The following is a 23,890-nucleotide window of genomic DNA, read 5'->3' as shown; positions in this document are numbered from 1 at the left end:
CTGGAAGCCAAACTCCTCTCTCAAGAACTGTGCCTGGAAAAGTTCTCCAACAGCTGATGAGCCAGCAGGAGGGAAGGCCAACAATGCAGGTTTGTGAAAGGCAATGTGCCCATAACAACACTCACCCTTTGACTGCCCATCATCCCAGAAAAGTTCGCCTCTGGCTTCATTGTTCTCATCCAAGGCAATGATAAGACCAAGAGGGTTCTGGCGGCTACAGAAGGCAAGACTCATGTGAGAAACAAGCATGGAAGCAAAAAGCACTGCCTTATGTGTCCTTCAAATTTTATTTGTAAAAATCATCACCGGCCAAAGGCAGTGCTTTCTTTCAAGGACAAAGACCAGTGTCTCCTGTTGAATAATGTCACAGGACACAGAAATACCCACTATGTAAACAAAAAACAACCACAGAGTCAGCAAGAACATTGAGCATCAGAATCCCCACACTAGTTAGAGTAGAGGCTACGGCCACAAACACACAAACATTAAAATGTCAAAGGTAAGTTAAATACTTATGACACCATTGTTGGAAAGTACAAACTTATCAATACAGGTAAATGACCATGAGTCCCTGACAAGAAACAAGCAAGGAACATATGGACCCCTCCTGCCATGTACAACGTGGTTGTTGTGGCTCAGACATTCCCCACCTCTGATTTAGGACCTAGACTATTAGAAGACAAGATAATGCTAGGCAACAGTGGTGAGGTCAGCTTGCTTTAGGAATGACATTCCTAGGAGTAGCTGCCACTGATCCCAGGGACAATGTCACAAAGACTGCAACACAGGTACACCATTCTCTCTAATGGTAACTTGACTTATGCGATGGCATGTTTGGTTTTGAGGGGAAGACAACACATTCTAATATCTTTCATTGTAACTGGAAAAGAAAGCACAAGACCCTACTCAAAGAGAAGAACGTTCATCTCTAAAGGAAGGAGATCCACATTTGGGTCCTTAACATCAGATTTCAATCAAAATGTTATTAATTATACTAGATAATAAGAAAAGAGGAAGGAAAGTCACATAAGAAATAGCTATAGGTTTACATTTCCCCCAAAATACAGGTGACATCTTCAGACATACAATGTGTAATAACTGTAACTGAAATATTTAGTAATAGTAAGGAACGAAATTGAAGTATGAAAACACATCAACATAAGTGAAGATAACCAGAAGGAAGGAACACCAGCATTGTTGCTGCTAGAACAGTGGACACCATTTTTGGAGGAAATTGGAGTGTAACCTGGACCACTGAGAATGCACCGGGGTTCAGTCATTTACAAAGAATGGAATCAACAGAACTGAAGCACTAGAACTTCCAATCTGATTGAGCCTCACCACCTGAAAGCACAGGTCAGCTTGCTACAGGGACAGCAGCATAGCCATGCATAGGAAAGCACTCATCACAGTAACCAATTACAGAATCTGCCTAGCTCACAAAAAGCACATGAAGGGACAGAGAAAACTCTTCATGCACGCAATGGAGTTCTACTTGTGAATATTCCTACTTTTTCAGTTATCACGATCGCTGAAGTTGTGCAACTGAGGGTCCACATTATAAGTAATGCTATCACACAAACACAGATCCTAGATATGTCCATCCTCATCTAAGCGATGGAACCGTAAGTCACTAAGCCTTGGAGATCTTTTATTTGCTTATCCTTGAAATGGAGAAAATAAGATCCCAGAAGAAAATGAGTGTTGTTGTTATCTAAGGGAAAAAATCTGAAAATACCATGGTCCATCTTGGTATATCTCAGGCACAGAAAAGTACTCATTGGTATTAGTCATTGCCAATAATTAGATAGGCGTAGATCAGCAGTTTCTCATCTTTTATAGGAGGAAAGAAGCACCCTCATTGCAAGCACTTGTATATTGACACTTGTATATTGGCTTTTTCTTCTTCAAATGTCACTTCCTAGACCCCCCATTCAACACAAATCTACAATCCATGGTAATTGTTCAGAATGTAAACATGAAAGAAGACTAAAACAAAATGAAGAAAAGAACATGTGTTCAGTAAATCACATGTGGCCTTGAGAGCAGTGTCTCTGGGACTGAGGACGCTCCCTGCAAGTAGGGGCGCCCCCAGCACGCACAGCAGAGCCCGGGCCCGCCACTCACCTGAGGTGTGTGTTCAGTGCAGGCTCCTGCCAGGGCAGGATGTGGCCCCCTCGGACATGAAGATTGATGTGGTCCAGAGGAGCTGGCAGGACCTTCCACTCACTGCTTGCATTGATTTGTGCCCCCTGTGGGCAGGAAGAGGAAGGGATGGTGAGTGGGAGGACCAAACCTAACCTGCACAGCTCTGCTTCCTGATGCCTCAGCTGCCCCTCTTTGCCCCTGGTGCCTATACTTGAGAGGGACACTGAGGCAGTTTCTCTGCTCTGAGGGTCTTGAGACTAGTTGTGAGGACTTAGTAGGACTCCCTATTAAAGACACACCAATGAGAAGGATGGGTGACTGGATCGGACTCATAATAGAGAGTAAGAGCAACTGAACTTCCTTTATAGCACCCAACACCTCTGTAATCTGCTTGGATGAAAATCATGAGCACCCTCTCTCATTCTTTGTCTTCATGTTGTATTTCCTATCTACTGGTTTTGGCTCCTCTGAAAGTCAGGAAAGGGTTCTGGTTATAGGGCTAGGAGAGACATTTGGGTTATTTCTCAAAACACTGTTTCAACCTTGATTCTAAAGAACCCACCCTGTGTGGCTTCTCAAGACCCTGTTTTCCTGGAGGGTCTTCAGTGCTTCTACTAGTCCATGCAAAAAATAGGGAAATCACGTGGATTCCTCATTACAAAGACTCATGCTGTGCTCAGGTGTGGGAGTCAGGGCCCTGCCTCAGTATGCTTCATGCACTGCCTTGTGGTCATTAAGATAAGAAATCTTAACATAGAAAATATTTGGGCAGCAATGCTACTTTATTCGGTGACAGAGAAGCCTCTATACTTAATCACTTAAAATAGTCAAAGATTTACATAGACATAGACATATATATACATATACATATATGTATATATATACATATATATGTATATATGTATACACACACACACACATATAATGGTTTAGTCAGGCTCTTGGCTGATGGCTCTAATCCTAGCTCCTCAGGAGGCTGAGTTGCAGAAGATCACTGATAAACGGCAGCCTATGCAAAAAAATAAAATCTGTGACAACTCCCACCCCCATCTCCAAAAGACAAGTCCAAAAATAAGTGGAGGGTCTAGGAATGTGGCCTACTGGTAGAGTGCTTGCCTTGCATACATGAAGCCCTGGGTTCGATTCCCCTGCACCACATATATAGAAAAAGCCAGATGTAGTGCTATGGCTCAAGTGGTAGAGTGCTAACCTTGAGCAAAAAAAGAAACCAGGGAGATTGCTCAGGCCCTGTGTTCAAGCCCCAGGACTGGCTAAAAAAAAATAAACAAGTGGAAGAATGGCTCAACAGGAATGCACCAGTTAAGCAACTGTTATGAGTACAAAGTTCAATTCTACTACACAAAAATCAAAATCTAGTCTCTACCACAAACTTAATAATGACAGGAGTATATTGTACATAGTGATAGTACAAAGTGAGAATAAAATCACACACAAAAATAAAGAAGGAGAAGTCAGGTGCTGAATGCAATGCCTTAGGTGATTCATGAGGACACTTCTTTAAAGCAATGGTCAGACACCTCAGCGAGGTGAGAAAATTTCATACTACAATGTAGAAAGAATCTTTCCAATAGTACAAGGCCTTCAAAACAGAACTCACACCAATATTTCTCAAACTCTTCAATGAGATTGAAAGAGAACGTTCACTACCAGACACATTCTATGAAGCCAGTATAACCCTCATCCCAAAACCAGGCAGGGACTCATCACGGAAAGAGGACTAAAGACCGATTTCCCTGATGAACATAGACGCAAAAATTCTCAACAAAATTCTCGCCAATTGACTTCAACAGGTCATCAAAAAAAATCATACACCATGATCAAACTGGATTCATCCCAGGGATGCAAAGTTGGTTTAATATACGTAAGTCAATTAATGTAATCCACCACATCAACCGGAGCAAGGTAAAGAACCACATGGTTTTACCTCTGGATGTGGAAAAAGCCTTCGATAAAATCCAGCACCCATTTATGCTAAAAGCCCTGGAAAAACTGGGATTCCAGGGAACATTCCTGAATATAATCAAGGCAGTTTATGACAAACCAACAGCAAGCATAACTCTAAATGATGAAAAACTAAAGCCATTCCCTTTAAAATCAGGAACAAGGCAGGGATGTCCACTCTCTCCCTGCTTTTCAACATAGTACTGGAATTCCTAGCCAGAGCAATTAGGCAAGAAGAAAATATAAAGGGGATCCAAATAGGAAAAGATGAAGTTAAACTTTCTCTCTTCGCAGATGACATGATCCTATACCTAAAGAACCCCATAGACTCTACCCCCAAGCTACTAGCGCTGATCCAAAACTTTGGCACAAAGTTGCAGGATATAAAATAAACCCTCAAAAATCAACGGCCTTTCTCTATGCTAACGACCCAAAGACCGAGGCTGAAATCAGGAAAGCAACTCCTTTCGCAATAGCCCCAAAAATCATAAAATACCTAGGAATAACCTTAACCAAAGAAATGAAAGACCTCTTTGATGAGAACTTTAAAAGCTTGAAAAATGAAATTAATTCAGAACTAAGGAAATGGCAAAACCTCCCATGCTCCTGGATTGGGAGGATAAATATAATCAAAATGGCAATATTGCCAAAGGTTATCTACAAATTCAATGCAATACCCATTAATAATCCAACACCATTTTTTAATGAAATAGAGGAAGCAATCCAGAAATTCATATGGAAAAATAAAAGACCTAGAATAGCAAAAACAATCTTAAGCAGAAAGAACAGTGCTGGAGGAATTACAATAGCTAACTTCAAGCTGTATTATAAAGCTATAGTAATAAAAACAGCTTGGTATTGGCACCAGGACAGGCCTGAAGACCAATGGAACAGACTTGAAGACCCAGAAATGAACCCACAGAACTACTCCTACTTAATCTTTGATAAAGGAGCTAAAACAAAAGTTTGGAAGAAAGATAGCCTCTTTAACAAATGGTGCTGGCAAAACTGGTTCAACACATGCAACAAACTAAAACTAGATCCTTATATATCACCCTGCACCAAAATCAATTCCAAATGGATTAAAGACCTCAAAATCAAAACAGACACCCTGAAAACACTAAAGGAAGGAGTAGGAGAAACACTTGGGCTCCTTGGCACAGGATGGAACTTCCTTAACACAGACCCAGAAAGGCTACAAATCAAAGAAAGATTGGACAAATGGGACTGCAGCAAACTGCAGAGCTTCTGCACGGCAAAGGACATAGTTGGCAAGATAAACAGAAAGCCCACAGACTGGGAGAAGACCTTTACCGGCCATTCAATGGACAAAGGCCTCATATCTAAAATATATGCAGAACTAAAAAAATTACCTTCCTCCAAAACAAAACCGCAAAGAACCAATAGCCCCCTCATCAAGTGGTCTAAAGACTTAAAAGGAGACTTCTCTGATGAGGAAATGAGAATGGCCAAGAGACATATGAAAAAGTGCTCTACATCACTGGCCATAAAAGAAATGCAAATCAAAACAACATTGAGACAAACAGTACAAGAAATGTATCCAATGCCCAACGTATGATACTGTAACCCCTCTGTACGTCAGTTTGAAAATAAAAATTTGAGAAAAAAAAAAAAAAACAACATTGAGATTCCATCTCACCCCAGTAAGAATATCATATGTCAAGAAAACGAACAATAACAATTGTTGGAGGGGATGTGGCCAAAAGGGAACCCTACTTCATTGTTGGTGGGAATGTAAACTGGTTCAGCCACTCTGGCAAGCAATATGGAGATTCTTCAGAAGGCTAAACATAGAGCTCCCCTATGACCCAGCAGCCCCACTTTTCAGTATCTATCCAAAAGACCACAAACAAAATCACAGTAAAGCCACCAGCACAACAATGTTCATCACAGCGCAATTTGTCATAGCTAGAATCTAGAACCAACCCAGATGCCCCTCAGTAAACGAATGGATCAGGAAAATGTGGTATATATACACAATGGAATTTTATGCCTCTATCAGAAAGAATGACATTGCCCCATTTGTAAGGAAATGGAAGGACTTGGAAAAAAATTATACTAAGTGAAGTGAGCCAGACCCAAAGAAACATGGACTCTATGGTCTCCCTTATTGGGAATACTTAGCACAGGTTTAGGCAGTCACAGCAGAGGATCACAAGAGCCCAATAGCTATACCCTTATGATCACATAAGATGATGCTAAGTGAAACGAACTCCATGTTATGGAAACGATTGTTATATCATAGATGTAACTACTTTCAAGGTCCCATGTGTATCTGTAGCTTCTATTATTGATGATGTTCTTGTATCACCTTCCTGTGGTTGTATCTACACTATCTCTGTAATCTTATCTGAGTATATTGGAAACCATGTATACTGGTATTAGAACTAGGAAATTGAAAGGCAATACCAATATGGAGAGACACAGGGTAAAAAAAAGACAAACAACTACAAAAGCAATACTTGCAAAGCTGTTTGGTGTAAGTGAACTGAACACCTCATGAGGGGAAAGGGAAAGGGGCAGGGGGGGTATGAGGGACGAGGTAACAAACAGTACAAGAAATGTATCCGATGTCTAACGTATGAAACTGTAACCTTTCTGTACATCAGTTTGATAATAAAAATTTGAAAAAAAAATGAATCTCTCCAATAGGAAATGGGAGCATTTGGGCTGAGGTCCATCATATCCACACATGCATAACAGACCATCTCCCCAGGCTGTATACATTTTACCAAAGCTTACCGTGTAGAAGTCATACCAGAGGGCTCTAGGGAAATATGCTGTCACATTTCTGGCATTCTGAAATGAAACACAGATACAAGGTTGGCTTGGCACCGTTGCTCAGGATACATTAAGCAATCTATATAGACAAGGGGCCATAGAGCAGTGGTGGAATTGAACCCCAGGCCTTGGCTCTCCTGAGATCAGCAAGGTTGGGATATCCTCCTTCTGTTCTCCCTTCTCAAATAGGAAATCTCCTACCCACCACAAGGTGCTGTAATAAAGACCTTTGGGATACATGGTTTTAGGAAAAAGGTCAGTACTTTCTTTCAGAAGAACTGATCCCCTCTATAAAAACACAAACACACAGAGTTGGGTTTGAAGTAGAAGGAAACTTCCCAGATAAAAAGGACTGTGACGCATGGACTATTAGGACATTATAATCAGAAGATGTATTGATCCGAGAGTGTGCAAAGAAATGGCTTGTGTCTGCCTGCCAGACCCAGCACAAAAGGAAAGGAGGGCTGGCCAGCAGCACTGCATGCCCCCAGCCCAGACAGCCGAGCTCCTAGGAGCCTTCAGCTTCGCTGCAATGGGGACACTGCCATGAAAAGAATTCATTTACTATTGTTCCCAGCACACCATGTTCCCTTCCTTTGTAAATCAAGTGACAGTCCTCAATTATACGAGGTCAGATTTGGGACTCTAATGGTTAAACCAGCATTAAGAAAGATTCCACACACACCCCTGGGTAATTTCTGCTGCATAGAAGGAGAGAAAAGAGAGGCAGGGAGAAGAAATCCTCTCTGGGGAACACTGCTTACAGGGACTCCTCCTCCTCCCCTTGCCACCCAGCCTACTAGCTGGAGCCTCCACCCACCCCAGCCTCTACACTCACAGGCTCCAGGACAGGGCTGACCAGGAAGGCGGCGCCCAGCAGGAACTGATTGTCAATCTCCCAGGTCTCCCGGTCAGACACAAACCTGGAAAAGCAAAGGAAGGTGTCACAGCCAGAGCCCCAGAAGACCATGACCCAAGTCCCTGCAGAAGAACTCAAAAGTACACCAAGTCAGAAATCCAGCTGCTCCAAGAACTGCCCTTACACATCACTGACTTTAATAAGGAAGAGCTAATCTCCAGTACTCACAGGTCACGACCCTCAAACTTTGGTGGTGCTATAAATACGTTTTCTCTAGAAAATATCTCCACTGTTGGTCCACATTTCCAGTGCAAGGCTGTGCCCATCCCACTCATCTCCCCTGAAATGCCCTCTTTCCTCACCTGAGCACACGTGGCCTTATAAAAGTTAGGGGTGTCTTTGCAAAACAAAACAAGGGAAAAAAGAAATTACGTTTTCCTACATTGTTTCAAAACTTGTACACTCAACAAATCGCCCCTCATCCATGGCTATTGCTCAATATCACACTGTCTTCTAATGACAAGTTCAGGATGGTCTCTGCCTAAAAATCAGAATTTTTTTAACAAATTATTTTTTTTGTTCAATTAAAAAATTCTGTTACAATATTAAGATTGGAACATGGGCGTTTTAGAGTATTAGACAGATGCTCCACCACTTTGAACCTCATCTCCAGACCTCTAAGCAAGCCCCTTGCTCTAAGCCGTCCCCACTCATGCAGAGGAATTCATGTTGCACTTCAACTTCCGTGCCCTGTGAACTTGGGAACCACAGCACTGGCCAATGGTGCCATCTTACAAAAGCAACAAGCGACATCACATCGCTCCCAGGGACAAAATATGTCAAGCACTGCATATTCAGCTAGATTCCCCAACATTATGAGAGGGGTGGGTGGAAAGGAGGAAGAAATTATAAAACATGGCTAGTAGGATAGAGATGGTAGTAGACAGATGACGTTGGGAAGGGGGAAGAATGCAAACAAGAATTCATTGTATAAGCCACAAAATGAAAAAAAAAAAAAGAGGCACTGGTTGGAGTGAGAATGTTGAAGGGGTAAAAATGACCAAGGTGCACTCTATCCATCAACTACCTTTTAAACTGGCACCTCCATTGTACAAACTACTTAAAGTTAATTAAAATAGTCGTCATTTGGGGGCGGGTACTATCGCTTCAGCTCAGAGTTTTAAGTTTGCTACACATACACTCTTCTGCTTGAGTCGTATTTCCATCCCAGGACATTGATTAGAACTGTGATCTTACTGACTTTAACCTCCAGCCTATTTGATATCATAACTGGTATTGGTGGAGTTGGGGTATTGCAAACTTTTACTCAACTGACCTCAAATGGACAAGCTACTGGTCTCTGCCACCCAAATAACACGAAGGACAGGCACAAACCCTTGTGCTGCCCCATTGCCATTGCATTTTTTCATGAAAACACATATATTTTAGCTCTATAAACAAAATGTGTTGTTAAGAAAATATAATTGAGTATCCTGAAAAGAAATGAGATGTTCTCATCTGAAACATAGATTGCAGAAAGCACCAGCCTACAGAAAGACATGCATTGTTCAGTACTGAGCAGAATTTCTGCTAGACACTCACTCATGGAGGAGAGGCCGCACCACAGTCACGCCCTCCGTGCTGGCCTTGTGCATCAAGGTGTAGAGATACGGCAACAAGGTATATCTGGTCTCTAGGACACTTCTGGAAAGGTTCACAAAGTCTGCATCCCAGGACACAGGGTCTTGCCTCTAATGGAGAAACAGAAGAATGTGCTGAACTTACTGAGGGAGACTGATGGGACTTTAGGAATTCATGGTTGGAATTCATTTCTTATCAACCACTTCTTAAGAGATCATTACTACTAGCCTAAAACATAACAAAACTCTCTCTACAAAATGGAAAATTTTTCCCACAATACATTTCTTGGAATATGATAGAGATAGTTTCTTCTAACAGAAGGAATCATCTGATCAATGCAGAGGTCTAAGATTCCTTATGGTGAGGGCTTCCAGGCTTGGAGCATGTCCCCAGAGAACATAGACTGTCTGAGCCACACCCCGGGGCTGGTGGCTGGGTTCTTGTGTCACAAAACAGGGCAGGGGAGGAAAGACACCCTACCCGGGTCCCGATGGTGTTGTGGTTCCTGGAGAAAGGGTAAAAGGCCCCCAGCTGCATCCAGCGAGCACACATCTCATATTCCGCATCTTGGAAGAACCCACAGATATCTGCCCCTGTCTGAAACAAGACAGAACCAAACGAGCCTCTTGCACATTTCTCACAGAGGTGGCCATCTGCGTGGGGACCAAGAGGAGACCCAGGTCACTTACATAGGATATGCCAAAGAGGCTGAACTCCATCATGCCTGCAAGGAGAAGCACAGCTGTGTCAGGCCAGGCTCTCAGGCCCTCCTCCTGCTCCCTCACCAAGGGTCCTCAGCCCCTGCCCTGGGGGAGGGGCACAGCCCCTGGGAGCAAGGGCCACACACCAATGATGGACTTCCTCAGCTGGTCCCAGGCGGCTGTGTTGTCTCCCAGCCAGTGTCCTGCCCAGCGCCCAGAAGAAGGGAATGTGGAGCGGGTGATGACGATGCCTCGCTGCCCTGTGGCCTCCTGCACGGCCCTGGTTGGAGGGAGCAGGGGACAATGGAGGTCAGCGCAGCTGCAGAAAGGCCACAGGGCACCCTGCCATCCTCTTTCCTCACTCCTCTTATGAACTCTACATCCTTATTTTCTCTCCAATTATAGCCATTCAACAGAGAGATGTAAAGATTCCTCTGAAGGTACTAAACTTCAAAAAGATCACGTTACTAACAATGCCCAACTTGTTCCTGTAGAATCGGTAGTTCATGACCATGTGCTCCCTAGTTTGAATGTCTTTGCCAGTTTGAAAACACACAGCCTGTCCAGTGGCTCATGCTTGTAATCCTAGCTACTCCAAGATCTGAGGACCATGGTTCAAAGTCAGCCCCAGCAGGAAGGTCCATGAGACTCTTATCTCCATTACCTACCAGGACTGACAAAAACAGAAAACAAAACACACACCAAAATAACGCTGCCTAAGAACCATCAGATGAGAACTTGACAACAGGATCCTCAGGAAAGACTTTTGGTATGAAAGGCCATTAGTAAGTGAGTAGCCATAGTATAAAACTTAAATAAAAAAAAGACTGTAATATAAATTTGAATAAAACCAGTATAGACCCAAAACATATACATGACTCACTGAAGTTAGAACACCATGTCTTTTCCATACCTGCACACTGTCACTTAAATATGTACTTTTCTAGCTTTGTCATGAACCTCCTTAATCAAGCCTGACAGGTCTGTAAATTTGTTTCTGTGGAGGAGTATTTCTTTCTTATGTGAGTCTTCAGTAGAGGTCCCTCTGCTCACCCCCAAGGACCTCCTAGGCATTCCACCAGTCATAGTCATAGAACAAGATAAATTTACTTTTCAGGTTGTCCATATGGTAGCTTTTATTATTTTTCTTATTCAATGAGCTCATGAAGTAGGACTGCACTACCTCAAAGGAATAATTGACTAGCAAACAAGATGGGGAAAAATCCCAGTAGAGACAATTGACTACTAGAATAATAAAGAGTTGGCCAGGCCATCAGGAACCTCTACATGAATGTAATGACATTAATGAATATCCACAGGTAAAAATAATAATGCAAATAAAAACATCATAATTTCTAGTGTCACTATGCATGTGTCTGTTTGGACCATGCCTTCACTCCATTGTTCCAAAAATAATCCCATGAACCTCAGGGTGCTTATGGAATGAACAGAAATGACTTCACTGATAGAACTAAATTCTTCTAAGTGCATTGCTGAGCACCTGGGGGTGTCGGGTAGAGAGGAAGACAGGACTCACTCGTAGGTGGGTCTGGTCTGGGACCAGCCATACAGGCTGTGGACATCGTAGTGCCGCACCCGGGAGCCATCTGGAAGGATCTGCTCGCTCTCCATGCACAGGGTCTTGCTGCTCAGGCCTCTGTCCCTGCCTGCCAAATCTGAAGAGAAAATTGAAGAATGTGAATCAACAGTCCTGACAGACCTAGTCCCTGGCCTGCCTCTCTTTGAGGGATAAACTCTGGATCTTAAGGCTGACTTCTGAATGGCCCACAAGGCCTCACCTAGGCTCACAAGAGCACGATGCTTGTCTGAGCTGCTGCGGAGTCTGCACATGCTTTCCATACCAGCCCAACAAGAGAAAGATGCCAGTAACCACCCAGAATGTTCAAGCGTTTACTCTCAAGAAGGCCCTGATCTGAGCCTTTCATACATAAATTATTTCATTTAAGTCTTATAATAATTGTACAAAGTAAACAGAGTTGTTTGTCTCTTTCAGATAATGATGTGGAAATAATTATTTGGAAATAAAATAAAATCTATGGAAGTTCACAGTGCTTCAAAAAAACAAGCAAACAACAACAACAAAAAAAGGACTTATACTGGGCTCTAATGGCTCATGGGGATAATCCTAGCTACTCAAGAGCCTGAAATCTGAGGATCACAGTTCAACGGTAGCCCAGGCAGGAAAATCCGTTAGACTCTTCTCTCAATTAACCAGCAGAAAATCAGAAGTGGTACAATGGCTCAAAGTGACAGAGTGCTGACCTTGAGTGAAAAGCCTCACTGAGTTCAAGCCCTGTGACTGACAAAAAATAAAAAAAGAACTTTTGATGGCGGTAAGCCCAGTGAGCACATATATGTCAATTCCATAGTCACTGAGCATCATCATTCTGATTGGTGTTAAATGGCGTTCCTGTTAGTTATTATAAGCCTGAAGAATTAAGAAATCTAGCTATGAAAATACTTTGGCAATATTAAACCACTAAGAAATTTCAGGCTAATTTTCAGAAATTGTCTCCTCAACTGCCCACTTCCCAGGGTTGAAAATGCGTGATGTGCTAATGTCTTTGGCTCTGCGTAAACCCCACCACCACAAGGATCAGCCTTCGGTGCTCCGGGCTGCTGAGTTCCGGAAGTTACCTTCCCTCTAGCCATATCTTAGTGGATTAAGGAGGCCCCGGGTCCTTACGTGGAATGTAGGGAGGATGGTTCAGAGTCGTGTCCCTGCAGCCAGATGGAACTGCCCCGTTCACGAAACTCGAAGGTTCATTCATATCCTAGATATGTCAGACATGTTATTGTCAAGACAAGAACATGGTGTCAAGTCAGAGATTATAGAGCAGTGGATAAATTATTCACCGTTCCATAATTCCTGTCGATGCTGCCCAGGGAGGGTGACCATACTAAGGCGACAATTAGCAGGAAATAGCAAGTGAGATCTACAAGATGACTGCTTGGAGAGTTATAAAATACTCTCTTGAAGGCCAAGCAAAGTTCTAAGGACACAGCACCGATTTCAGGCCTGGCACAATGTATGGAGGATATTGAACAGGCATACTGCTGGTGGGAAAATGTACAGTCTGAGATACCCAACGTTTCAATGGAGGAATATTTAAGTTTCTTAACTAAAGTCATATGACTTAGTGTCTTAACAGAAATGATCCCTATGCCACCACAAGTGAAGGTTCACATAGCGTGCATCCACGTGTACACAGCCAAGCACTCGCACACTTACAATCCACATGCCATCAAACTTCAGGCTCTTCTCTGGGCTCTGTGGATTGGAGTAGAGCTCTTTCATTTCCCTCTTCCACCATAGGGCAGTGGAGTTCCGGAAAAAGTCTGGGAAGGCCACATAGGCTCTGTATTGCTATGAAAACAAAACACAATTCATTTGTCTCAGACCAGTACACCAGAGAGAAAAGAGGAGAGTACTAAAAAAAATCTTAACTCATGCAAATACTCATACGGCACTGAGGAAGACTCTTCTTTCCCATGCTTATGTTTGAATGGTAAAACATGTGCACTGAGTCTTACTTTCCTGGGCTTCAAGCCTGACCCTTAATTGTCCTGCCACTTCCTAAGGACTTCACAAAGACAAAGAAGAAGCAGGAGAGAGACTGCATCTTTCAGGGTCAGACATCAGACGTGCTGTACAACGAACTTGTATCATCTAGCTGACATTCCCACTACACAACTGGAGGTTGGATAATGGTGTAGTTCGTGCTATGTTTTTTCTCTATGGGCCTCAGTTGTCTCTATTTCTGAATCCTTCCAAAATTCCAGTTGTATCTAAGGAGGAAAGTTTCTCTTCTCATTTTCCCTCAAATAATAAAAGCAGTATCTGTATTTTAGTGTCTGTATTTTAGCATGAAAGTGATCCAAGGTCTCACTTCTTCACTACACAAAAAGATTTTTGGAAATAATTACTTAAATTATTTATATTCTTTTTGTATGCATGTATGTGTGTATGAGTGTGTGTGTGTATATATGGGGGGGAGGGGTGTACTTGAACTAAACTTAAACTCAGGGCCTTGAGCTCTTCCTCAGCTTTTTTTACTCATGCTTCAGCCATGTCTCCTTTTCCAGTTATTTGCTAGATGACTGAAGACTGTGAAGTCTGCTACACCTGACTCTAAACATCAATTCTCAACTGAATGGCTATTGGATTAGGCTACCAGTAATTGGCATATATTCTTATGATTTATCTTCATATCTCTTCTAGGCTGAACCTGACAACTAACAATTAAATGGGAATAAATATTGATTATATACTCAGTCAAATTGCTAATAGTAAGTAGTGAAGGTCCAGTTGTGCATTCATACCATTACATAAAAACAAATATGCAAAATTCTTTCTACTCTTCCATGGTTCTTCATATAGAATATGATGGTCTTTGATGTAGCTCAATAAATACCTTTCTCTGTGCAAATCACTGAGTGATAAGAATGAGCAATCTAAAGGAGACTTGTGGTGAGGGCTGATACTGCACCAGCGAGAACACTTGGTCTGGGAAAACTGTAGCTCTTCTACAAAAAAACACCAACCTGCTGTCTGGAAGGCAGCTCTTTCACCCTGCAGACCTTGACAAGTATCCTGGGAAACAAGCTTTTGTTTAATTTCCCAGTTTTGCTTTCAAGATATCGAAAACAACATATTCTCCAATAGAAATCCTGTTTAAAAATAATTGCTGAAGAAGGGCTAAGGGTCAGGCAAGGTCCTTGCTCTCCCAAAGAATTCCCAGGAGAACATGTGATAATAAATAAAGCAGGCTACTGTCAGGTCATTGGGTCCTTGTCTGAGCCAAACAATGAGGCCTAAGGTGTTCTGACCCTCTAGGAACCATATATTTTTTTCATGCAGCCAATACTTAGTCATGTTGTGGGAAAATGAGATCTAATATCTTAGGCTACCTGGATCCATTAAAGGCAAATTTCTTAATATAAAACGTTAAGACTAATTGAAAGTAGGGGGCAGAATATAATTACGAAGATGGAGATATCTGTCAAAAATTTAAGAGGTATAGATTTTTTAAAAAAACAGTAGCTAAACCAGATTGGACACTTCTATAATGGTGTCAAAGACAACCACAAGAGTTGCACTTATTTAGAGAAAAGATAAGACTTCTTGGAGGGGGCTGGGAATATAGCCTAGTGGTAGAGTGCTCGCCTCATATACAAGCCCTGGGTTCCATTCCTCAGCACCACATATATAGAAAAAGCCAGAGGTGGTGCTGTGGCTCAAGTCGTAGAGTGTTAGCCTTGAGCACAAAGAAGCCAGGGACAGTGCTCAGGCCCTGAGTTCAAGCCCCAAGACTGGCAAAGAAAAAAAGGTAAGACTTCTTGGAGCTATCAAACAGTGCAAAATCAATGGCCTTTGACATCTAGCAGCCCTGGATTTGAAAGCACTGTGGTATTGCTGATACCATGGACGAGTAATTAAAGTCCCTTGGTCCTTACCCCCAGGACCAAAATACCTATATCTCAATTGTAAGCAAAGCATTATCACTGCATGTAGAGGCATCAGCACACAGACTTACAAGACACATTTCCTACATGATTTCCCTCACCCTTCCATGTCAGGCATTTTAGGCATGGCCTTCCCTTCTTTGTAACCATGACCACTCAAAACACATGCACACGCATGCACACACACACACACATACACACACACACACACACACACATACACACACAGAGTGGTTCGTTGTTCGAAGTCAGCCAAGGCAGAAAAGTCTTGTGAGACATTTATCTCCAATTAACCACTCCCAAAAATAGGAAGTAGGGCTGTGGCTCAAAGTGATAGTTAGCCTTGAGAAAAAGAACTGAGCAACAGCACCCAAGCCTTGAGTTCAAGCCCCATAACTAAAACAAAACAAAGCAAAACAACAACAACAAAAAAAAAACCCTACCTCCACTTGGCTGTCCCAGTCCAGAGAGCTGTTAACCACAATGTCAGGAAAATCAGGCCACACCTAAGTAGAGAAAATGTTCCTTATCAATGCAGCAGATATTTTCTCATACAGACCTATGAAACCAAAAACTGTGCTCCTTAGAGTACAATATCCATGATTTATTAAGTAGGGCTGATCTAAAACAAAGTGGATGCCACAAAGCCCTTAAATATATGAACAAAAATTGTTTGAAACATGGAAATTACCGATGTTCAGATTCCACATGAGAAAAGACAAAAATCAACACGAACCCACGTATCAACTGTGTCACCACCCCAGGTGAAGGGTGAGTGGTTTACCCCTGTACCTTGCCCCAAACAATTCCTCCATCATTGGGAAACTTGATGAAGACATCATCCTCCACACCACGAGTGAAGGCCGGATACGGCTCTGTCTCATTGCCAGAAATGGCTGGGTCCTAAAACCAAAGCATAATAAATTACTAGACAATGACCAAAGTCAGGAAACAGGGAAGCTTTTCCAGTGAGCGGTCCCTGGCTTCCACTTGAACTCTACCATGTGAATTGTGACAAACCCACCATCCTGGCTACACTTCAATTTCCCATCTTACACCATGTCAAGAAAGCCAAGGCAGGCATTCTCCACCACTGCCTGGTCATCATTCCAAAACACTGCACCAAGCCCCATGAGGACTGACCAGAATGAGGATGACCCGCATGCCATCCGCCTTCATGCGATCGATCAGGGCGGGAAGCCCAGTGAACTTGGAGCTGAGGGTGAAGTCCAGCTGCCGCTCCATGTAGTCGATGTCCGAGTACTGCACATCCTGGGAGAGGACACAGGAGACGACTGAGTGGTAGCTGGGGATGAGGCCAGGTTCCCAGGAGAGTGACTCTCCACCGCCCATGCCCCACTTCACATGACTTCTGACTCAACTCCCTGCTCAGTTCTTTCTCAGTTATGGATATGGGGGAAAGATACATATTTGTTCAACTTTTCACTCACAAAACTATAAAGAAAAGTATCTAGGTCAGGAAAAAAATAGGAATATAAGGCTTAGTTGGTGGGGATATTGGGAGGATTAATAAAAATCACTAATTGAGAAAGTGCTTTGTAAACAGGTAACATAAGGAATAAGTCTGGTTACCTCCACCATACAGCTGCCCTTGGCTTCCATGGTTCATGTTAAGAGAAAAGAACGGTCCCCTCCCCAGCCCTACCACCAGATAGACACAAAGTCTACTACAAAGCACAGAAATGCAAACACATGTAGTCCTAACTTGGTGGTGATCAGACACAGTTCCCTAGCTCCAAAGGATATGTGTAGGGTGGCTGTGTGCGATTTGGTTACTATTGCAAGCAGCTGGATGAAAAAAAAAACTGGAATGAAATAAACATAAACATAAAGGGAGCAGATCTGATCCCACAGTGCCCACAGATGCTGACCTGCTGACCTCCCTAAACATATAATGGGCTAAGAGAATCTGGGGTCATTTTAAATAAGCAAAAATCTGCTGGAGGAATTTTTTATGGGAACACAGTTTTATTCACTAAATATCTTCAAGTTACATAGATGAAACATTGGGATCTATTATACTACATAGCAATACCTACAACCAGCTCAGTCTGCTCACTGTGGATCTTTGCTCTCCCAGTGCTTAGAAGAGGCACCAGCCTACATGGATCTCTGGGATGGTGACATCATTTAAAAAACACTTTTTGTGCTTATGGACCCTCACAACACTATAACAACCAAACTGAGACTCAGAAGAAGCAGAATCCCCTATGAGAATACGGAGCACGGCGCGCGCCATGGCTTGTACATACGTAGGGGATCTGGGCAGCCACCATCTCATCATACAAGCTGGAGATCTCAGCATCGTTCTCATAGCCATAGCGACACAGCTGGAACCCCAGGGACCAGTAAGGCACCATCACGGGCCGGCCAATCACCTGGAAACAGACATCAAATGCTGGCAAATGCTAGTTCTTGAAACAAGAAGCCACACTGACGTTATCTGTGAAGTAAGAAGAATAATGTTCCAGCGTTCCAAGCTACAAATCCAACAAATTCAATCCACAGATGGAGATCGGAGATGAACTACCGGAACACCTTGTGGAAAACCTCCTAGGAGACTGCAGTTCATTCTTTGGGAATTCTGGGGAACTATCTTCTTTTCTCTTCATTCTTAGGTGGAGTCTCATTTACTGGTGAGAAGCTGAGAATTTAGGTCAAAATATGTGGGTTAGCACACACACACACACTCCACAGCTTGCTAGCTGTGTAACTTTGAGCACACTTAAGTAATCTCAGCTTGCGTCTTCCCCTGTACACTGAAGATACTCTCAGCATCTGTCTCACGGTGTTTCTATGAGGTCTGAATGCATTACTATGCTTGAAGTACTCTGACATGCACTAACAAATGCAATAATTCTTCCAAATTTATTTCTGCCACTGTGGGACATGCCAGGGCATGTTACATCAGAAAGAGGCAACTAGCTAGCCCCGCCTGTTTCCCAGACCTGGAACCATGTGTGGCTGTTACACTGGAACCCAGAAAGGTGGTTCTAGCTGGCCCTGCCTCCCAGCCTTGGGACCACGTGTGGCTAAGATGGCGCCTGGTGATGAACCCAGAGGCGGTCCTGTGGGCTGTTACATAGAATTAGGCCGCCTCTTAGGATTGGTCCCTCGGCCCTCCACCCTTGACAGACAGCTCAGGCCTCCCTTCATAGTCCCTAGATAGGTGCATGTACACCCCTCCCCTTCCTGCTGCTCTCTGACCTATTTAAGAGCGGAGCTTATTTCAATAAAGCGAACTTGCACAAGACATTCTCCCGGACGCCTCTGATTGTCCTCTGGTGAGGGGGGGCTGGGTGTGGGTGGTCCATTGACCCTTCTCCTTTCTTGGCCCGCCCTGCTCAGGGTGTGCTTCCCCATCTCTCCCACAGGTCAGGAGAGCTCTGGGGGCCAAAGACCCCGACATGCCACAACCCACCACCCACAGTTACTGATTTGCCTCTACCTCAGCAACTGTCATTACCACTACTACTTCCACATCTATCACCCTCACCCCTCACAACTTAACAGTCAACAACGTTGCCACCACCTTAACTCTCACCACACCATCGTTAAAAAAAAAAAACAGAGATAACCATCATCAATACTCGTGAAACTATTGGTACCAACATCATCACCAGTATCAATGCCATTGTAATCACCACCTTCATTATCACCACACCCACAATCAGTGCCATTACTATTACACCTGTCAACACAATTAGTGCCATCATCATCCTATCTTTGTCACCTATGTCACCATCGCCACTCTCACTGCTGTTATCACAACCATTAAAACCATAATGACCATTATCCCCATCACCACAATCACCATCATCACCAGCACAATCAGCACCAGCACACCACCAACAACAACACTATCACCACCCTTACAATCACTTCTACTACCACTACCATGACTGATGCTACTTCCCTGCCATAAATGGATGTCATGAATCTGATGAACATTGGAATTTATGTATTGACCTTTATGTTATAATACACCTGTCTTTGAAAATGTCCAATAATTCTCATTGTCATGTGAGAGTTATAGAGATGAATGTAGGATTTGGAGACCAGCATTGCTGAGTAGACACTTGAAAGACAAATAAAGCCCCACCTACCTCGGTGTACTGCTGAGTGACAAGCTCTGGAGTGGGCCCCAAGAACACATAAAAGTCCAGAACTCCCCCTGTGGTGCGGTACGTCAGGGCCGGCATCGGCAGGAAGGTCACATCTGAAGAGAGAGGGAAATGTGAACCCAGATGCTTGCAAAGCTTCAGCGTGGAAAGAAAGCAGCCCTCAATACTAGGCCTTTTCCCTCCTCCATCGCACACCATCAAGACATGGTTTTCTGTGCTCAACTCACACAGAGTGGAAGAAGTTAAGGGGAAGTCGACATGGTACAATCCATGAATGTTTTGATTTGTTTTAATATCTTATCATGTTTTATAAATCTTCTCCATGAAGATTATCATTGCTGCTTACTAAAATAATAGCCGAATGGGCTGGGAGGTGGCTCAGTGGCAAAGTGCTTGCCTAGCAAGTGCAACGTCCTGGGTTCAATCCTGAGTACCAAAAAAAAATTTTTTAAGACTAAAATAATAGTTTAGGACTCATAAAACTTGTATGATAGTGTGCATGAAGACTTGACCCAGTTTCTTAAAGAATAGCGCCATACTTAAACATTGCAAATTGTTAAACTTAGGACACGTCCACTGACAAAGCTATTTTAGCATCTGCATTGTTCAACCATTTTCTAGAAAACTTTTGTTCACATTTTGATGGCTCAATGTAAGCTCTATACCCCAGAGGATGATAGAACTCAGCTTGGTTTTCTTATCCCTTAAGAGGTGAAACTATTATGGCTGCATTAATCTTTGAATCACGTATAGATAGGATGAAATAAACAGAAGAAAGGAAATAAAGCCCTGCCACAACGTTCGTACATGAGCAGCTGTGTCACAGACATCTTAATGTACCTCAAGAATGATTAAAACAAAGACAGAGGGGGCACAGGCCGCCACTTACCCATGGCATTGCTGTTGAGCAGGAGGACTCCGTGGGCACTGCCATCCTCCTCTAGGCCCATGTAGTAGGGGTGCACGCCATAGGAATTCTTCTTGAACTGAGCATCATAGGGAAGAAGTGGGGAGAGTTAGAACACATGGCCTCAGAGAAGGAAAGTCACCAAACACTCAGGGCCTACATTCTCCTGCAAGGAATCCAACTACATGAACACAAGGGAGCCCCAGGAATGGTCTGTAGGGCAGAAGCAGATTGTGACCCCTCATTCCAGTCAGGGAAGATGGAGCACAGAGGCCCGCAGGGGGAGTTCAGAGCCATGCAGTGGGGGTGCAGAAAAGTGACCTCAGACCCTCCTTGTACTCTGCCCTTACCCCCGGGGGTTCGTCTCTGGAAAACATGCCCCACGTGTGCCAGTTCAAGTCTCTCCGGAAGGCCGTGTGCTCGGTTTCCCCGAAGCCATAGATGTAGTCGGAGGGAAGGCGGGTGGAGATGCGGATGAACATGTCATTGAAGGTGAAGCCCAGGACCTGAGAGTCCCAGCTGCCGGGGGAGAGGACAGGGGAGACAGAGAAGTCAGCTCTCCTGGGGCTGCAAGCAGCTGATCTCTCTAGCACAGCTGCACCTGTGTGCTCCCCAACCACTCAGAACACACTCTTGTGCAACAAAGCACAAAGTCCATTTAGACAAAACACAAATGGAGACCCTTGCTGTCAGCCCAGCGGTCACTGCTCATTCTTCCTGTTCCCTCTATCACTGCCTCCTCCCCAATACAAACTCCAATCACACCTCATCCTCCTCCACTGCCGACACACCAACACACCTGTCTCCTGCTCTTACTCTGGATGGGCCATTGACTGTACACACACCTCCCATCTTCACATCCCCTATTTACGGTCTCCATTCATGTGTCATAGAGAAGAGGCCTTCACAGCTCTTCCTGGTCTGGAGACCACCTAACACACCAGTTGTGTCCCACCTTCTCCTCACACACCACAGGGGAATGCTTGGTATTCCTTGGTAGGTGAGCATTCTTCCTGTCATGGCCTGTGTACTTGCTATTCTACCACAAATATTCTTTCCTCTCCCCAGAGCCTCAAGTTGGTGTTCTCTTTTCCTTGTCCCGGTCCTATGTTATAAGTTTCTCATCCTCATGTGGCTTGAGCCCAGAAAATTCCATGTGTGATGGAAGGGCAAGTCCCAGGTGCCCTAAGAGCAGAAGGAAGGCTTCCTATATTAGTATCATGTGTGGATATTTTGTGATATTTTCTGTAACTTGTGACATTACTACAACCAATGCCAAGACAGAGTAAAATTTCTGAATTTGGTCAAAATTATAAATTTCTTCAATTTCCAAACCTTCCTATACTATAAGATTTTATATTAATGAGAATGAGCATTTAGAGCCAAAGCCAGGCCTTTTGGCCTGGAGAGAATTATCCAGACCATAATAACAAAAGTGATAACATCTGTAGTCTCTTGATAAATCTGAACTGGAACTGCTGTACAGTTTTCTCCATTTCAGCTTCCAAATTATACTGTAAACTAACCTTTCATTCATCAATGGGAATACCATGTTGTATATAATCACAGTAGCTTGAACAGCACCTAATACCCAGAAGGCATGCCATAAACAATTGCTGGAGAAATTCCCAGGGACAAATAGCTGCCTCAGTAGTTGTCTGAGGGAGCAAAGATTGCCATAAGAACAGACCTTAATGGAACCACTTATCTTGGATCTGAAATACACTGTGGGAATCTCTCAGACAGAGCATCTCCAACCACAGCGCGCCTGGCTAGGATGTTCTCATAACCTCCAGTCCCCAATCCAACCAGGCCACTCACATGACAGTGCCGGTGCTCTTCCGGCGAATTTCTATCCCAAATGGGTTCTCCTTTATGCGAACATCATAGAGTCGGGCCTCAGGAGAGCTGCTGGGAGCGCTGGGGATGTTCAGAGGGATTGGGACTTCATACCGCGTGTGGTTGGGATCATAAATCTAGACCAAGATTAATGGATTTAGGTGAGTGGGGAGGATGTATACAATCTGTTGTTTTGCTATCCAGACAGCGATTACAGAAAACAAGATTTGTTTATAATACTAAAACTATTATTTACATTTAGTATGTGCTAGTCTCTCTGATGGATCAAAAGTGCCAAGAAAGGAAAAAAAGCACCATATCACATTTTAATGGAGAAACCACTGTAAGATAGCCAGTCTAGCCTTGTTCTTACATGTGATAAATTATAGAAGCAAAGAAGCCACCGAACGAACACTGGTGGCTATCTCCTATACTTCGAGTTCAGTGTCAAAAACTAAATTCATCTTCTAATATTGTTTAACCCAAACCATTTCTGTTGCCTCCCTTCAGATAATGTCAGCAGATGATACCAGTTACACACATGTAATTATTCTTGAACCTGTGTTCTCCCTCATGGGTTACAGCCTCCATTGCTGGGTCTTGGTGTCTATCCTCTCGGTTTTTTTTTTGTTTTTTTTATTATCTTTTTTTTCTCTCTCTCTCCTTTCTTGGACCTAGTACCAGCTCAATTCCTCATCCAGCCAGCCTAGTAGTCTCTTCCCTTACCTCTCCATTTCTTATTATTATAACATGTCTGTAGTAGCCACGGTGATCATCATCTCAAGACCCAGACAATAAGAAATTCTGACTGGTCTTTCAAGGATTTCTCACCATGTTTAGATTGAGACTATGATCTAGTCTATTGAAAAATGGAACTCTGGAGGCGCACTACCCGCCACGCCCCCCGCCCCCACTCTCCATCCCCCTCCTGACTGCACCGGGTCGTTGCCACCCGCCACGCAGGTGCCCCTGCTCAGGCCGCCTCGCGCCTCGCGCGCCCCGGCCAGCCGGTGAGTGTCCCCGCGATCGCCCAACTGTCTGCCTAACCCCGCCGCCCCACCGCGCCTCCGCGGCCGCCTCTCCTCCTCGCCCCGGTGCCTGCGCCCGGTGCTGGCTGCCTCTGGCCCGCACCTCCGCACCCCGGGGCAAGGCAGCACCGGCCCTCGGGCTGGGATGGGCAGGCGGGGAAGAGGAAGGCAAGCCCGCATCACGAGCCCGTGAGCACTGCGCCGCGCCTGGTGAGAGCTGACACAGAGTCGGCTCTTGGGACGTTTCTGAAGAATTGCTTTTCTGGTTGGGAAAAAAAAAAGGCCCTGGCAACTTTGAAGCCCATATTCCATAGAAGTTTTAAGATGTCTTAACTGAGCGTACAACTGGACAGGAGATGCTGGTTTTGTAA

At 43.9% G+C, this 23,890-nt stretch overlaps 1 protein-coding gene across 1 annotated transcript in view; it reads right to left on the bottom strand.

The window, feature by feature from the left end:
* The window catches only part of LOC125345666 (maltase-glucoamylase-like), a 148,342-nt gene that overhangs the window by 83,117 nt on the left and 41,335 nt on the right, over nt 1–23,890 (bottom strand). The window contains exons 26-44 of the mRNA XM_048337719.1: nt 22,474–22,628; nt 21,003–21,171; nt 20,635–20,731; nt 19,728–19,840; nt 17,874–17,999; nt 16,744–16,872; nt 16,393–16,503; nt 16,044–16,106; nt 13,367–13,501; nt 12,821–12,908; nt 11,651–11,789; nt 10,260–10,393; nt 10,102–10,136; nt 9,893–10,009; nt 9,374–9,522; nt 7,751–7,835; nt 6,874–6,930; nt 2,128–2,252; nt 126–214 (exon numbers count right to left, since the gene is read on the bottom strand). Coding sequence (XP_048193676.1) covers nt 126–214; nt 2,128–2,252; nt 6,874–6,930; nt 7,751–7,835; nt 9,374–9,522; nt 9,893–10,009; nt 10,102–10,136; nt 10,260–10,393; nt 11,651–11,789; nt 12,821–12,908; nt 13,367–13,501; nt 16,044–16,106; nt 16,393–16,503; nt 16,744–16,872; nt 17,874–17,999; nt 19,728–19,840; nt 20,635–20,731; nt 21,003–21,171; nt 22,474–22,628 — 2,116 coding nt within the window. The remainder of the gene's footprint in view (nt 1–125; nt 215–2,127; nt 2,253–6,873; nt 6,931–7,750; nt 7,836–9,373; nt 9,523–9,892; nt 10,010–10,101; nt 10,137–10,259; nt 10,394–11,650; nt 11,790–12,820; nt 12,909–13,366; nt 13,502–16,043; nt 16,107–16,392; nt 16,504–16,743; nt 16,873–17,873; nt 18,000–19,727; nt 19,841–20,634; nt 20,732–21,002; nt 21,172–22,473; nt 22,629–23,890) is intronic.

Source organism: Perognathus longimembris, chromosome 2, assembly GCF_023159225.1.
Source record: "Perognathus longimembris pacificus isolate PPM17 chromosome 2, ASM2315922v1, whole genome shotgun sequence".
Lineage (NCBI taxonomy): Eukaryota > Metazoa > Chordata > Mammalia > Rodentia > Heteromyidae > Perognathus > Perognathus longimembris.
The sequence above is the reverse complement of the archived record's forward strand: the minus strand, read 5'-3'. Positions and strand labels throughout refer to the sequence as shown.